Source organism: Dysidea avara, chromosome 12 (assembly GCF_963678975.1).
Source record: "Dysidea avara chromosome 12, odDysAvar1.4, whole genome shotgun sequence".
In the NCBI taxonomy this organism is placed as follows: domain Eukaryota; kingdom Metazoa; phylum Porifera; class Demospongiae; order Dictyoceratida; family Dysideidae; genus Dysidea; species Dysidea avara.
In genome coordinates, this window is record NC_089283.1 from 101,191 (window position 1) to 117,265 (window position 16,075).

Below are 16,075 nucleotides of genomic sequence, written 5' to 3' on the forward strand. Positions count from 1 at the left end.
CCCACCCCCCCTTGAAATATTTTGGCCATTAACACCATGATTGCTGTGTCAACAATTCATTGCAACAAACTGAGTCATAATTAGTTTGGTGGAATACTTAACAACAAATTCTGTCCAGAGCCGGGAAGATAAGCCACATTTCTTGATTGTGATAAAGCAGTAGCAATCTCTTCAGCAGCTTCTAATCTTCGTAATTCAATCAGCCCATCGCCGGCCTTCACAAATGCTTCAGCTAACATCTTTGCAGCAATAGAATCTCCCTCAGACCTGATAATGTTAGCTTGTTTGACTTGTTCAGCCTGTCAAGCCGGTATGATATACTTGTTATTGACACAAACCACTAGGTTACCTTCTCCACTAAGAAACGAGCCCTTTCTGCCTCTTGTTGGGCTACTTGTTTCATTTCTACAGCTTCTGTAAACTCTCGTCCGAAGGTCAAATGAGTCTAACAAACAAAACAAATCTAACAAGTCACCAGTTGCTATAGTAACTTACAATGGAAATGTCATCCAATATGAGACCAAATGAATTGCCTCGTTCCATTAACAACTCCTGCACCTTCTCAGAGACTACTTCTCTCTGAGTGATCAGCTCACTAGCATCAAACTGTGCCTGTAACCATAGCAACACATCACAATAGAATATACACTTGTATCCTCGGTTATCACATCTCAATTATACAAGCACCAAAAGTGACAACTAGGTGAACGTATTGTATAGCAATCTAGTCTGTTTGCTAGCAAGGATAGTAATGACTAATTCAGTAATAGATAATCTATGTTTTTTTTTTAATTATTCTCACCACAAATAGTTAGCAACCACAGCAGGAAGGGTAATGGTAAAACCAGGAACAGAGAAATAGGAAACGGGAAATGAAAAATGGGTGGAAATGGAATTCCTTCGCTGCAGAACACTCTTCATTTGTAATTGAAGGGGTAGCAGAGCACAGATTTTCTCACGACTATGGTGGCCAAACTATTGAGTAGAAGTGACTGCTGTATTAGAGTGTTTTGCAACTCAATTGCTAAAAAATCATAAGCATATTATAACTGTACTAATAGAACAATAACATTTGCAATTGTATAATGTCTTGGGTCAAATTTCTGATGATGGATCATAGTAATGTAGATCATCCTGGCAGTATCAGTGGCTAGATTATAATTATAGTCAGCTAGCCACTATTATGACATTAAGGCTTATATCCAAGCTGGCATGTATACCACCACTGCCCACCAGTGTATTAAAAATTCTCAGAGGCTTGTAATGACGTTAAACTTGTAATAATACTCTGATCATACTGTGATAGAGCAGTCACTTCAACTTAAGCCACAGATACCACCAAGGATACTGCCAGGGTGATTATGCATTAGCTATCCACCAACAGAAAAATAGTTTACAAACAAACACAGATAATCATACAGGGAGTGCGAGCTATTAGTAGAGGCATAAAATCATCAACATCATTAATGAATGAGGTAGATCATTCCATAATTTTAGGCAAGAAAGAATGTAAATATGTTTTAGTTCTAATTGGTGCTGATAGCATCAGTAATGATGAGAGTGACTGCAATTACATGAGGTTAAGGGAGTTAGAGTAATGTAGTGACGATAATTAAAAATTACAACATACACATGTGAGCTAAAACAATAATTATATTATTTATACAGTCAAGTTGGAAGGGAGACACTGGGCATAGTGGGGAAGGATGAATACAGGGTAAAGTGGAACTGGTAGTTACTAGTGGATTAAATGAATAGTTACGAGCAATTGATGAAACTTTAACGAGACTGTGAATCAATTTAAAGAGCATAAGCAGTTTAAGACATTTTCTTCTTTTATTCTAAAGTTGGCCAGGATAGGTGGTCTAGCATGAGAAAAGTCATTCATAATGAATACCACACTCCTCTGGACTTTATCTAATTGATAGATTTGATATTGTACCAAGACGTTATACAATTGCCATTCTGTTAGTACAATTGTATGCTTATCTTATAATTTTTTTTAGCAATTGAGTTGCAAAACACTCTAATACAGCAGTCACTGCTACTTCAGCCACCAAAGTCGTGAGAAAATCTGTGCTCTGCTACCCCTTCAATTACAAATGAAGAGTGTTCTACAGCGAAGGAATTCCATTTCCACCCATTTTTCATTTCCCGTTTCCTATTTCTCCGTTCCTGGTTTTACCATTACCCCAGAAGTAAGCCAATATTCATGCTTATCATACCATATTAGGGATCATCAAGGTCTGGGCCTTTGGTCAAAAACATCACCCTAAAACCAGCCTCACAATGCCTTCATGACATCTTGGCAGAATTGGTTATTTATTTATTTACCATTACTGTGAAACTTTGCTCAGCAAAGGTTATACACAGATGTACAATACAACATGATTATACAATTACTGTGCAAGTAATTATCTAAATTATACTTTAAATTATCTAATGAGCTGCAGTCAATCACAGTGCTGGGTAATTTGTTCCACATGGAAATTGTGTTTGGGATGAAGGAATATTTGAAAGGGTTTTTCTACAGGACAGCTGAATCAGTTTGCAGCAGCGGAGGCATCTTGTTGATGTTATTAATGATCGTAAAGTATATCAATAGTATGGAATTTCTGCAAGATAGTTAAACATTTCATAAAACATATGTAACCGAGCTTTCACTCATTTAGGTATAACTAAGCCCAAAAGTGCCATCAATTTGACCTTAAACACTTCTAAAAGTTGCTACAATTGTAAAAAAAATTTTAGTGGAATTTTCTGCTGACTGACTGCCTGACTGACTGCCTGACTGACTGCCTGACTGATGCCTTAATCAGACGTGTACAGCTAAGGCTATGGACTTCCATTGTTCGACATCACTTTAGCCCTACTGGTATCGTTTGGCATACTGCAGTACATGCATCATGGACATATCTGCGTCCTCCTTTGTGTCCCGTTTATCTATGCTGACAGTGCAAGGTGTCAATTTGGCATAGTGGTTTCCCTACATTTGACGGAATCATCCAAGATTTATTATTAAATGCTATCCCACTAGAGGGACCTGTGGGGGCTGTGTGAATACAGGTAGTCTGTTGTGATTGATTGTCCTTCTCCTAGTGTTTCTTCATTTGTGACCTAATTTTAGAAAACCGTTGATATATGCACATTTATCACAATTTATTTTATTGGTTCTTTGTTGTCTACAGGGACAGAGGAATGGATTGGCTAAGTTTCAGCTTCATAAGCTGAGCAGTGTGGGAAATACAGCTCTAGACAACCAGACGAGCAAATAAATCAATATGTACAGAAGACATTGAGAAAATAATCTACAGGCGCTTACATAAACCATCATAACTTACTGACACAAAGGTGTACAGAGTTGAATCTTTGCTCATTGTATTTGCCATGAATTTGTGAATCCACCAAGGTATAGTTTTGGCCAAAGATATTCTTCTGTGATCTGGAAGGAAGGCGAATTCATTGAAGAAAAATCGTCATAAATTCTTTCATCACCGCAACGTAAACAAACGTCCGTAGCTCAAAAACCCACCTGTATATGAAGATGAAACAAGGATTTTTGAACTCCCTATGAATAGGGAAACACGATGATGCCCAGGATTTATCCACTGGAGTGTCAATTCACCAACCAGCATGGCAATAAAAACTTGCATAAATTTTTTTCTGAAGCTTGTGTTTTTATCCATTGTTTTTGAATGTATTTTATTACAAAAGTACTATTGTGTGTAGATCAACGGTTTTCTAAAATTAGGTCACATTTGTAAACAGGCTGAACATAGCTGATAATGAAGCATAACGACCACTTCTCTCTTTCAGTAATTGATACTTGGGGCACGCGTTCAAGAAAAAACAATAAATCTGGTGCCATCTTTCCATTCTAATGCAGTGTGTGCTCATCTGTAATAATAATGTTACAAAAAGGAAACAAACAAGTATTATGTGTAGGTTAGTGTTGGTTAGTGTAGGTTATTAAGTGTTGGTTAGTGTAGGTTATTAAGTGTTGGTTATTAAGTGTAGGTTAGTGTAGGTTATTAAGTGTTGGTTATTAAGTGTAGGTTAGTGTAGGTTATTAAGTGTTGGTTAGTGTAGGTTAGTGTAGGTTATTAAGTGTTGGTTAGTGTTGGTTATTAAGTGTTGGTTAGTGTAGGTTAGTGTTGGTTAGTGTTGGTTATTAAGTGTTGGTTAGTGTAGGTTAGTGTTGGTTAGTGTAGGTTAGTGTTGGTTATTAAGTGTTGGTTAGTGTAGGTTAGTGTTGGTTAGTGTAGGTTAGTGTTGGTTATTAAGTGTTGGTTAGTGTAGGTTAGTGTTGGTTATTAAGTGTTGGTTATTAAATGTTGGTTAGTGTAGGTTAGTGTAGGTTATTAAGTGTTGGTTAGTGTAGGTTAGTGTTGGTTATTAAGTGTTGGTTATTAAATTTTGGTTAGTGTAGGTTAGTGTAGGTTATTAAGTGTTGGTTATTAAATGTTGGTTAGTGTAGGTTAGTGTAGGTTATTAAGGTTACGGGTTAGGCGCTTAATAATAGGTTATTATTTTTCGATGCGCGATAACGGTTGGTGCAATATTGGCACGAAACTCGAGCAGGTGTTAGTGAGAAGGTTGTTAACTTTACAGCATTGTATAGCCACGTGATAATAGCGGAGGAATCATACAAAGTGAGTGTTAATAATTTACTGTGGAAGGTAGTCAAGCGTAAAATTAAGTCCCCGCAATGTGGTTGAACCAGCGTTTAGCGCTACTGCTTAATGTGGTTATTATTCATCAAAAATAGCAGCTGTCAGCCAATTAGCACTAATTTTTTATGGCAGTGTCAATGGGTGGTTATATTATCTAGGTCCTGTCGTGGAGACTTTGTGGGAAAACTGACTAGAAGCTGGTTAGTTGTCGTATCTTTCAAGGATAATGGAGATTAGTTCCGCGAGTGCACTACAGTGCTGTTACAATCGGATAACAACTCAATTCGTTCGTGAGGACCTAGAAATCACTAAGTAATAGCTTATTAATGCTGAATATCATGGTCTGGCTTCCCATGAAACCTGGTTTTTGATGAATAGCAACTCAACAGTTTCGCTGTTTAGTGCCTGTATTTCTGTACAAGCGCATCCCTTGTGAGTGTATCGCCGCTTTAGGTATTACTTGTACGTTAATATACCATCTTAATTTAGTGTGTTCTTCCATGCAAAACGGTTAAAACAGAACTATAAGCAAAGCGCCTACAAAATTATTTACTGGGTAACCCGTAACCTTAAGTGTTGGTTATTAAGTGTTGGTTAGTGTAGGTTAGTGTTGGTTATTAAGTGTTGGTTAGTGTAGGTTATTAAGTGTTGGTTAGAGACCTAGTACAAGGATTTTTGTGGATTTAAAAACCAAGGCAAAGCTGGGGTTTTAAAGCACGAAGATCCAAGAGCTAACCAACTTAGAAAGCATATATACAGGCACATAGGTGGAGTTATTGTGGGATTGATCAGATGTCACAATCTTAACATGAGTGTGGAAGACAGAACATATTTTCATTGAAGAGCTCAACGCTAGCACCTCTGAGTCGCTGTTTCCTGAAGACAAACTCTAGTGAAGGTAATCATCTCACTGACCAGTTTCTATCATTGCATGTGTGCCATGATATCACAGCAGTGTAAAGAACAGGTGTAATAATAGCCTGCAGTAGGCGAAATCACTCAAGCCAACACGAGTTTGACCAATCCATTCCTTTTATCAGCACATCTAAAGCCAGGCCTAAAGCAAGGTACCATTTAACATTGTAGCTACGTTTGTCATTAACACGGAAAATTCTGTTTAGTGCCCATCTGTTTTCTAGTCTTTATGCACATTTTGTTAAACTGTAGAAACACTTTACCAGATACCTAGATGGGTAAGCTTCTTTGTAGAATGGTTAATTTGCATTATTTGTAATGTGGGTGTGGTCCGTACATGAATGGTCTCAATACTGCTGTTGTGCCATAAATACAACAACTTGTGACAACTCGCCATCATTGCAATCAACTTTTACATTAATTAGTACAGCAGCATGGTGCGAAAAATGCGTCATCTGAAATTTTCCACACAAATTGCATTCCTTGACATTTGTTTTTTTTTTATAGTGCCATCACAGATTTGATCTTTGGTGACCTTTACAGCCATCTTGCATTGAAAATTCATCCCTTTTGCCTTTTTCTCCCTGAGACATTATTTTACATGGTGAAAACATTGTTTCAACTTTATGGTCCGGCTTAAAGTAACAACTTGAAGTCAACAGGTGATTTCATTTCAAAGTTGTGACCACCATGAAATTACACAAGGTTACCTGTTCATTGGTAATTTATACCCCAAGGGTAAATGAATTCTAAGAATTTTGTAGCTAATAAAATGACCATAACTTCGGAGTGGAATGAGCTATTCACTACAAATAAAAGTCAAGTTGTTTCTTAGGTCAACATCTTTTTGACCTTTTTACATTGAAAATTTACCATTTCTGTATTTATTTCCTTGGGACATTATTTTAAGTTGTTAAAATATGTACACCAAAGGTCAAATCTGCAGTGGCACTACATCAAAAAGAAATTGTCATAAGGATTGTAATGGTTGCCTGGTATCACTTTCCTTTTGATGTGGTATACGTGAGTTCATTAGTTATAAATATGTACCTTACTTTTAAATTAGTTAGATTAGAAATCATAGCCACAGCTAGTGAGCACATGGTATCAACATGTCATAGTATCTACAGCTACACTTGATCAATACTGTACACAGTATAGTAGTATCAGCTACACTTGATCAATACTGTACACAGTATAGTAGTATCAGCTACACTTGATCAATACTGTACACAGTATCAAGACACACGGTAGTGTGCCGTGCGGCCCAAGAAGCCGGCGCGCAACCCCGTGAGTATATTGACAGGAAGAAAGAAAACGCAATTTTCGCACCTCCGTAGCTCTGTGCTGCCTTGATGAAACAAGACAAATTTTGCTGTGTACATTCCCTCCAACTTCAGTACTCCACATTCCAAATTTGAGCGAAATCACTTCAGGCATTCCTGAGATATGCGACTTCAAAAATTGGCTTAGTTTCTTCGTGTTTTTTTTCTTCTTATTTTTCTTCCTCTTTTCGCACACTTACAAAAACTGCTATAAAACGCGAACGCGTTATCCAATTGCCTTGAAATTTGGCACACAGAAGGGGGGTATAAAGGCGCATCTCTGTACCAACTTTGGCTGGAATACCATAAACAGGCAAACAGTTATGAGCGATTATGCACGAAAAATAACACCAATATGTTGTCACGCCTACAGGGTAAACCGTGAATGGGAAGAAGCTGAAAATCGGTGGGTGAATAGGTTAACTATTGAACCTCAAACCTTTTGTGGTTTGAAAGAAATCGAGCTAAAAACCAGGAAGATACAGCGAAACAATCAACAGTGTGTAACAATTACACAATCGAGATTAGCAAAAATTTATTATTATTATTATTATTATTATGCTTGCCACGCCTACCAGATAAACCACTTGGGGTAATGCTTTGAAAATCGCTGTACTGATGGAGTTATCATCTTAGAAAGGCTCTTCAATGGTGTAGAAAAATCAGACTTAAAGCCACGGAGTTATAACACGAAATCCAACTTGGTGTAGCAAGTGCGAGATCGAGATACTCTAATAGAGCAGTCATCCTAATAGAGTAGTCACCCTGAACAGAATTCAAGAGATCAGTTAGAAATAAGTAGAGATCAGCTACAAACAAATCACCCTGTAGAGAGTTCAGCTACAAACAATTCACCCTGTTCAGACATCAGTTAGAAGAAGTTTTCTTGTAGAGAGTTCAGTTACAAACAAATCACCCTGTTGAAAGATCAGCTAGAAGATGTCACCTTATAGATAGTTCAGTTACAAAGAAACCACCATGTAGAGAATTCAGCTACAAACTAGTGACCCTGTAGATACATCAGCTAGAAGAAGTTACCTTGTACAGAGTTCAGCTACAAAGAAACCATTCTGTAAAGAGCTCAGCTGCAAACAAATCACCTATACAGAATTCAGCTACAAACAAATCACCCTGTAGAGAGATCAGCTAGAAGAAGTTACCTTGTAGATAGTTCAGCTACAAACAAATCATCCTGTAGAGAGATCAGCTAGAAGAAGTTACCTTGTAGATAGTTCAGCTACAAACAATTCACCCTGTACAGAGCTCAGTTAAAAGAGGTTTCCTTGTAGAGAGTTCAGCTACAGACAAATCACCCTGTAGAGAGATCAGTTAGAAGAAGTTACCTTGTAGATCGTTCAGCTACAAACAATTCACCCTGTAAAGAGATCAGCTAGAATAAGTTACCTTGTAGAGAGTTCAGCTACAAAGAAACCATCATGTGGAGAATTCAGCCGCAAACAAATCATGTATAGAGAGTTCAGCTACAAACAAATCTCCCTGTAGAGAGATCAGCTAGAAGAAGTTTCCTTGTAGAGAGTTCTGCTACAAACAAATCACCCTGTAGAAAGATCAGCTAGAAGAAATCACCGTGTAGAGAGTTCAGCTTCAAAGAAGCAATCATGTGAGAGTTCAGGTACAAACAAATTGTCCTGTAGAGAGATCAGCTAGAAGAAGTTACCTTGTAGAGAGTTCAGCTACAAAGAAACCATCATGTAGAGAGTTCAGCTGCAAAAAAAATCAATCACTCTATTGAGAGTTCAGCTAGAAGAAGTCACCTTGTAGAGAGTTAAGCTGCAAATAAATCACCCTGTAGAGAATTCAGCTATAAACAAATCACCCTGTAGAGAGTTCAGTTACAAAGAAACCACCATGTAGAGAGTTCAGCTGCAAAAAAAATCAATCACTCTATTGAGAGTTCAGCTAGAAGAAGTCACCTTGTAGAGAGTTAAGCTGCAAATAAATCACCCTGTAGAGAATTCAGCTACAAACAAATCACCCTGTAGAAAGATCAGCTAGAAGAAGTTACCTTGTAGAGAGTTCAGCTACAAAGAAACCACCATGTAGAGAGTTCAGCTGCAAACAAATCACCTGTAGAGAGTTCAGCTAGAAACAAGTCACCCTGTAGAGAGATCAGCTAAAAACAAGTCACCCTGTAGAGAGTTCAGCTAGAAGAAGTCACATTGTAGAGAGTTCAGCTACAAAGTAACTACCACGTAGAGAGTTCAGCTGCAAACAAATCATCCTGTAGAGAGTTCAGCTAGAAGAAGTCACCTTTTAGAGAGTTCAGCTACAAAGCAACCACCATGTAAAGAGTTCAGCTGCAAAAAACTCAATCACCTTGTAGAAAGATTGGCTAGAAGAAGTTACCTTGTAGAGAGTTCAGCTACAAAGAAACCACCATGTAGAGAGTTCAGCTGCAAACAAATCACCTGTAGAGAGTTCAGCTAGAAACAAGTCACCCTGTAGAGAGTTCAGCTAGAAGAAGTCACATTGTAGAGAGTTCAGCTACAATGAAACTTCCATGTAGAGAGTTCAGCTGCAAACAAATCACCCTGTAGAGAACTCAGCTACAAACAAATATGCAGTGTAAAAAGATCAGCTAGAATAAGTTACCTTGTAGAGAGTTCAGCTACAACGAAACCACCATGTAGAGAGTTCAGCTACAAACAAATCACCTGTAGAGAGTTCAGCTACAAACAAGTCACCCTGTAGAGAGATCAGCTAGAAACAAGTCACCTTGTAGAGAGTTCAGCTAGAAGAAATCACATTGTAGAGAGTTCAGCTACAAAGAAACCACCTGTAGAGAGTTCAGCTACAAACAAATCACCCTGTAGAGAGATCAGCTAGAAGAAGTTACCTTGTAGGGATTTCAGCTACAAACAAATCACCCTGTAGAGAGTTCAGCTACAAAGAAACCATTCTGTAAAGAGCTCAGCTGCAAACAAATCACTTGTACAGAATTCAGCTACAAACAAATCACCCTGTAGAGAGATCAGCAAGAAGAAATTACCTTGTAGATAGTTCAGTTACAAACAAATCACCCTGTAGAAAGATCAGTTAGAAGAAGTTACCTTGGAGAAAGTTCAGCTACAAAGAATCCATTTTGTAAAGAGCTCAGCTGCAAACAAATCACCTGTACAGAATTCAACTACGAACAAATCTCCCTGTAGAGAGATCAGCTAGAAGAAATTACCTTGTAGAGAGTTCAGCTACAAAGAAACCACCATGGAGATTTCTGTAATCAATATATGTGACCGGATTTGCGAAAAGGGGTCTTCCACACACATCCAATTCCGTAAACGTTGGAGACCATAACTCAGTGTTCAAGTAACATATTAACCTGAAAATTTCACCATGTATTCAGCTATAGTGGTGCTCACCACTGCCCAAATATCAAGGCAATAGCTCTTTCCAATCCGAAGTTATCAATTGTCAAAGTTGGCAAATTGGATGTGTGTGGAAGACCCCTTTTCGCAAATGCGGTCAAATATGTATTATACAGTATATATAATTTGTACATTTTCTGATAAAATATTTAAAGTACATCTACTTCATCTTTTCTTCTTCCTGTAGTAAAGAAAAAAACGTAGGTTAAAAAAGTCCCAAAGCTGGTATACAAATACAAAAAGAAATGAAATCAAATCCAAAACAGCCAAGCTGTAAAAAAAGTGTGCGGCCCTCAGAAAGGCTATGGTGAAAAAAGATGTGAAATCCAAGGTGGCGGCCAAGAAATGGCTGTGATGGTAGGTTAATGGAAAAAATTTTAATAATGACAATTTAGGTAAATTTTGTGAAGCGGCACAAAAATTCACCTGAATTGTCGTTATTAAAATTTTTACCATTAACTTACCATCACAGCCATTTCTTGGCCGCCACCTTGGATTTCACATCTTTTTTCACCATAGCCTTTCTGAGGGCCGCACACTTTTTTTACAGCTTGGCTGTTTTGGATTAGATAGTAGTATCAGCTACACTTGATCAATACTGTACACAGTATAGTAGTATCAGCTACACTTGATCAATACTGTACACAGTATAGTAGTATCAGCTACACTTGATCAATACTGTACACAGTATAGTAGTATCAGCTACACTTGATCAATACTGTACACAGTATAGTAGTATCAGCTACACTTGATCAATACCGTACACAGTATAGTAGTATCAGCTACACTTGATCAATATTGTACACAGTATAGTAGTATCAGCTACACTTGATCAATATTGTACACAGTATAGTAGTATCAGCTACACTTGATCAATACTGTACACAGTATAGTAGTATCAGCTACACTTGATCAATACTGTACACAGTATAGTAGTATCAACTACACTTGATCAATACTGTACACAGTATAGTAGTATCAGCTACACTTGATCAATACTGTACACAGTATAGTAGTATCAGCTACACTTGATCAATACTGTACACAGTATAGTAGTATCAGCTACACTTGATCAATACCGTACACAGTATAGTAGTATCAGCTACACTTGATCAATACTGTACACAGTATAGTAGTATCAACTACACTTGATCAATATTGTACACAGTATAGTAGTATCAGCTACACTTGATCAATACCGTACACAGTATAGTAGTATCAGCTACACTTGATCAATACTGTACACAGTATAGTAGTATCAGCTACACTTGATCAATACCGTACACAGTATAGTAGTATCAACTACACTTGATCAATACTGTACACAGTATAGTAGTATCAACTACACTTGATCAATACTGTACACAGTATAGTAGTGGCAGTCTACACACCACCCAGAATAACATTATAGTGGTGGTAAAAGGAGAGTTGAAGTACCTATAATTAGTAGTTGAGCTGGCAACATTAGCAATTGTTATCAGCACTAAAATGCTGTAATATGGCATGTTTAAGAGCTCAGGATCTGTCATGGATGTTGTTCACAAATGTTAAACCAACTAGAGGTGTACTAATAAGGATTTTTCAGTTGTACCAATATCCTACTGCATGATGCATATACTAGTTAAAGCATCGCGGCGAGTACAATGGAAAATATAGCACACTTTTGCTTTGATCTCGCCCACACAAAGTACTTTAAAATCTAATCATTTGAATACAGAAGTGATGGGGAAAGGATATTTAGTGGAATGGCAGAAACAGCAGAAACAGCTAAATCACCATTTCCAGATTACAGTAGCGTGAAGACTCAATAGCTGTTATAGCAGGAACTTATGAGCCGCCAAAGGCGGCGAAGGAGCAGGAAACTGAGTTCCATGACAATCCAAATTACATAACAGCGTTTGAAATAAATTGCCTTACATTATGTGCAAATGGCAATGTAATTGATATGCACGATTCAACCTGTAACAATGGACGCTCCAGCCGTACTAATTGAAGTCAAGGTAGAGCCAAGTTCACCACCATTGAAGAAGAGCAGGATCTTGAGGAAGACTCAGCCAACTTCACCACTGCCATGTGTCACTGCCAGTCGCCTTCCTTGGCTTCTTCTATGGCACCTTGGGTCCCTTCTTTGTCTTACCATGCACTCTTTGGGCTGGTTCGTTCATTGTACATTTCCTCGTAAAGCTCAAAACTCAGTACCACCACCATGTAAAGTTGTCACACACAATAGACAAATTCCATAATAAGGCTTTATAGCGCATAATAATAACTGTTGCCCCTAACAACCTGAATTTCCCATTAATTTTAGGTGGTAACATCTAAAGTAGCTTCTCCAAATTTTGAAAGGATAGCACATATATGTCATAAGATATGACATTCTGAAATTTGTGATTTTCCATAATTATCTATGTGAGAGGGCTACAGTTGCCCCTTCTGGGCAATCACATAAACAAGGTATTTCAATGTAAACCAAAAATTCTAATTTTACATAATTTGTAGGTGTGGATGTCAACAATAATCTCCAACATTCTAGCAAGTTCAAACAACATTCTAGCAAGTTCAAACAACATTCTAGCAAGTTCAAACAACATTCTAGCAAGTTCAAACAACATTCTAGCAGACCGTTATGTGTAATAATTAGTGATGTGCAATATATTGATAATATCGTGTATTGTAATAAATTTCTATATCATATAGAAAATTTTGTATCATGATATTATCATGACACATAATGGTGTACAAAGTTTGCTGGAAAATGATGTTTAGGACAGTACTGCAAAACTTATTTTCTTTGATAGAGACTTCAAGTAGGTTAGGTGGTGCTACATTGTGTTGTACTACTATACTGTATGTGTAAGTGCTACATTTGTAATTTATTACCAGGGACTCACACAATGCTCTTCGTCTGAGTAGTTTTCATGACAAAATCCAAGTCGTGCACCCTATCACGTGAGAATTAATCGATCCCCACAATCGATTTCGGCCTCGACGTCTATATAATCAGTTTCCAGTTGTAGCCCGGCTACATTTCGTATGTAGCCCGGCTAGCTGAGCTACATACAAAATGTAGCCCGGGGGCCCCTTTGATCTGAGGTGTGAAAGTGTTACATATCATGATAATTTATTGTATCTTGATAAGCTAAGCGTGCAAAAATCGTGATAGGCAATATACAAATATTTTACATCGCACAACACTAGTAATAATGAACTTTGACTAGGAGTTTCTAGTAACATGTGATTCAAAAGCGGTGTGCTGCAAGGTGACAGATCGATGAGGCTACAGTTTAAGAACAGCTCAAGGATTATTATGCCTAATGTTGTGGTTATGATGCTGAGCAGCATTCAAAAGCTTGCACTTCAATTGTGGTGAGTTCTAGCTAGCTAAATAATAGTTATACGGGCACAATGTGGAGTCTATGAAATTTATAAACCCGAAGGCCCACGCTGTAGCGCACGAACAAAGTGCCCGTACAACTGCTTTACTCTATTTCACGTTACACTCAGATTACTTATCTCATCCACGGCTGTTTCTGTTGTAGGCTCGGCAAAAGTGGCTGGTTTTCTTGTGATAATACTAGCGCCATGGCAACTATGCATTTTCTCACGTCACAAAATAAGTGCCCTCGTTACATCACTGCACATGAAAAATGCATACTGATTGGATAAACCTAGTTTTGAGCATGTTATATTGTGCCTGAAGGCATGGAGTATATTAGAAAACAGGGTGGAGTATACATGTATGAGATTTATTACCCACCCAAAATAGTCTAAATAGAGTCTAAGTTGTGCTTAAGCACTAGCTAACAGTTACTGATTGTTCACGCTACTTATGTATAGTGCTCTTAGGCTGTCTGTAATCTGGAAACAACGATTTAGCTGTTTCCGCCAATTCCGCCATTTCCTAAATTTTGCTAAATCTCCTTTCCCGAAGTGATGTAACTTTTACCACAAATATTTTAATACATGCTCCCTTGTCCCCTGTGTTTTGATTAGTTATTAAGATGGCTGCTATACAGAGAATATCGTATAACGGGAATCATTCGTGGAAGAAAAAAATTGTGAATGATCTCTCATTCGCGAGAACACATTCACGATTCATTGCATAAAGTAATTTAATAATTGGGCATGCACCTACAACGGCATAGGGAATGCTCGACTATACAACGGATTTCTCTTGCGTTCGAATTTTGTGTAGTCCGTATTGTGCTCGTGCCAGGCTTTGATAGTGAAGGCATGTGTACAATACGGAATACGAAGATTCAAACGCAAGTGAAATCCGCTGTAGTATGTCTCGACTCTGACATGTTGCATACTACGTGAACTAGTAGCCATGCATGATCACTGCTTCGCTGGAGAAGTAGGCAATGAGCGCGGGTGATAGGCATGCCTAGCCTTAGGGGCGGCACTAAAACCGAGGCTAAGACACACCATTCTGGCACAGTGAATCGCTGGGCTGCAATTACACTTGCCCCATTTCTCTTGCATAAGTAGCACAGATTTTTTTCACTGTCATTAAAATTTGCATCCGTCTGTTCGAATGGTCTTGCGCCTCACTGGGACAGGCAATACCATCAAGCATATATAGCAGTTTAGCGATTAGCAAGGCGAGTAGCTACCCGCTTATGCACTCATTACATTAACACTACATCAACTGATCAATTTTTAAAAAGTGTTTAATTGTAAGAAAAATTTTGCAAGAAAACATTCACAAATGCATCTAAAATCACGAAATTCACAAATGTTTTCTTGCACGAATCATTCCCGTTATACAGTATCAGTTTATTTTTCCTGTGATGCAGTTCTTTATTCTTAAAATATAACGGCTAATGTTTTCAGAAGATCTGAGTAAGAATATTTTAACACTAGTAGCAGTACTTACATGTGTGGTTGTGTGGTTTCATATAACTTAGCGCTTGATGGAATAGTGAGACTATTTATTTGTAGTAATGAGTAGTGTTGCACCGATAATCGGATCGGTTATCGGAAAAACCATATAACGGATGTGTTTTTTGTATACCAGTATCAGATCGGCACCACAATGAACAGATATATGTATGTATTTAGAAATACTAGCTCATGTGCACCAAACAATGTTTACAAATACATCAAGTTGCATTTTCCAGCACTACAGTGTTGTTATTACTGATTCAGTGTACTGTCAGCTGTTGTTGTAGCAATACTGCTGCTATAAACAAGCTAAATTGGTCCTTCACAATCAAATTTCTAGTAAAAATTGCTACAAAATAGGCATGCTGTGCTATATCGGATCGGCTACGTTTATTGGCTTGAAAATATTACCTAATATCGGTTATCAGAATATCGGCAAAAATCTCATATCGGTGCAACACTAGTAATGAGCAAAAAGGCTAGAAATTTTATTGATGACATGCAATTGCAAATAAAAAATTGATTATATTTTTCATCGATTAATCGAGATGATCGATTAATCGTGAGAGCCCTAACTACTGTACAGCGGAAAGATAAGGCTCCATTGCACCCCCCCAGACATGTCACCACCGCCACCACCCAATATTTGACTGATAACTCACCACAACAGCCTTCAACACTTCAGTAGTGATAGATGGAAGGATCTTCTCATCATAATCTTGACCAATATTGGCATATAACCATGGTAACTTCTGCTCATGTGGTCGGAACAGGATACGCAATGTGATGTTGACATTCTGCAAATCTACAACAAACAACATTACGCCTAACACATGTGATACTGTCAATGAAATCTGTGAAGCATTATACCCCCATATTTGGTATTCAA

The 16,075-nt window shown here is 37.9% G+C and overlaps 1 protein-coding gene across 1 annotated transcript in view; it reads right to left on the reverse strand.

Annotated features, from left to right (window-relative positions):
- Positions 1-19: 19 nt before the first annotated feature.
- Positions 20-16,075, reverse strand: part of LOC136239740 (prohibitin 1-like) — a 19,701-nt gene continuing 3,645 nt past the window's right edge. The window contains exons 3-6 of the mRNA XM_066030466.1: positions 15,849-15,991; positions 496-612; positions 350-445; positions 20-299 (exon numbers count right to left, since the gene is read on the reverse strand). Of these exons, the coding sequence (XP_065886538.1) occupies positions 81-299; positions 350-445; positions 496-612; positions 15,849-15,991 (575 nt within the window). The 3' untranslated portion in view covers positions 20-80. The remainder of the gene's footprint in view (positions 300-349; positions 446-495; positions 613-15,848; positions 15,992-16,075) is intronic.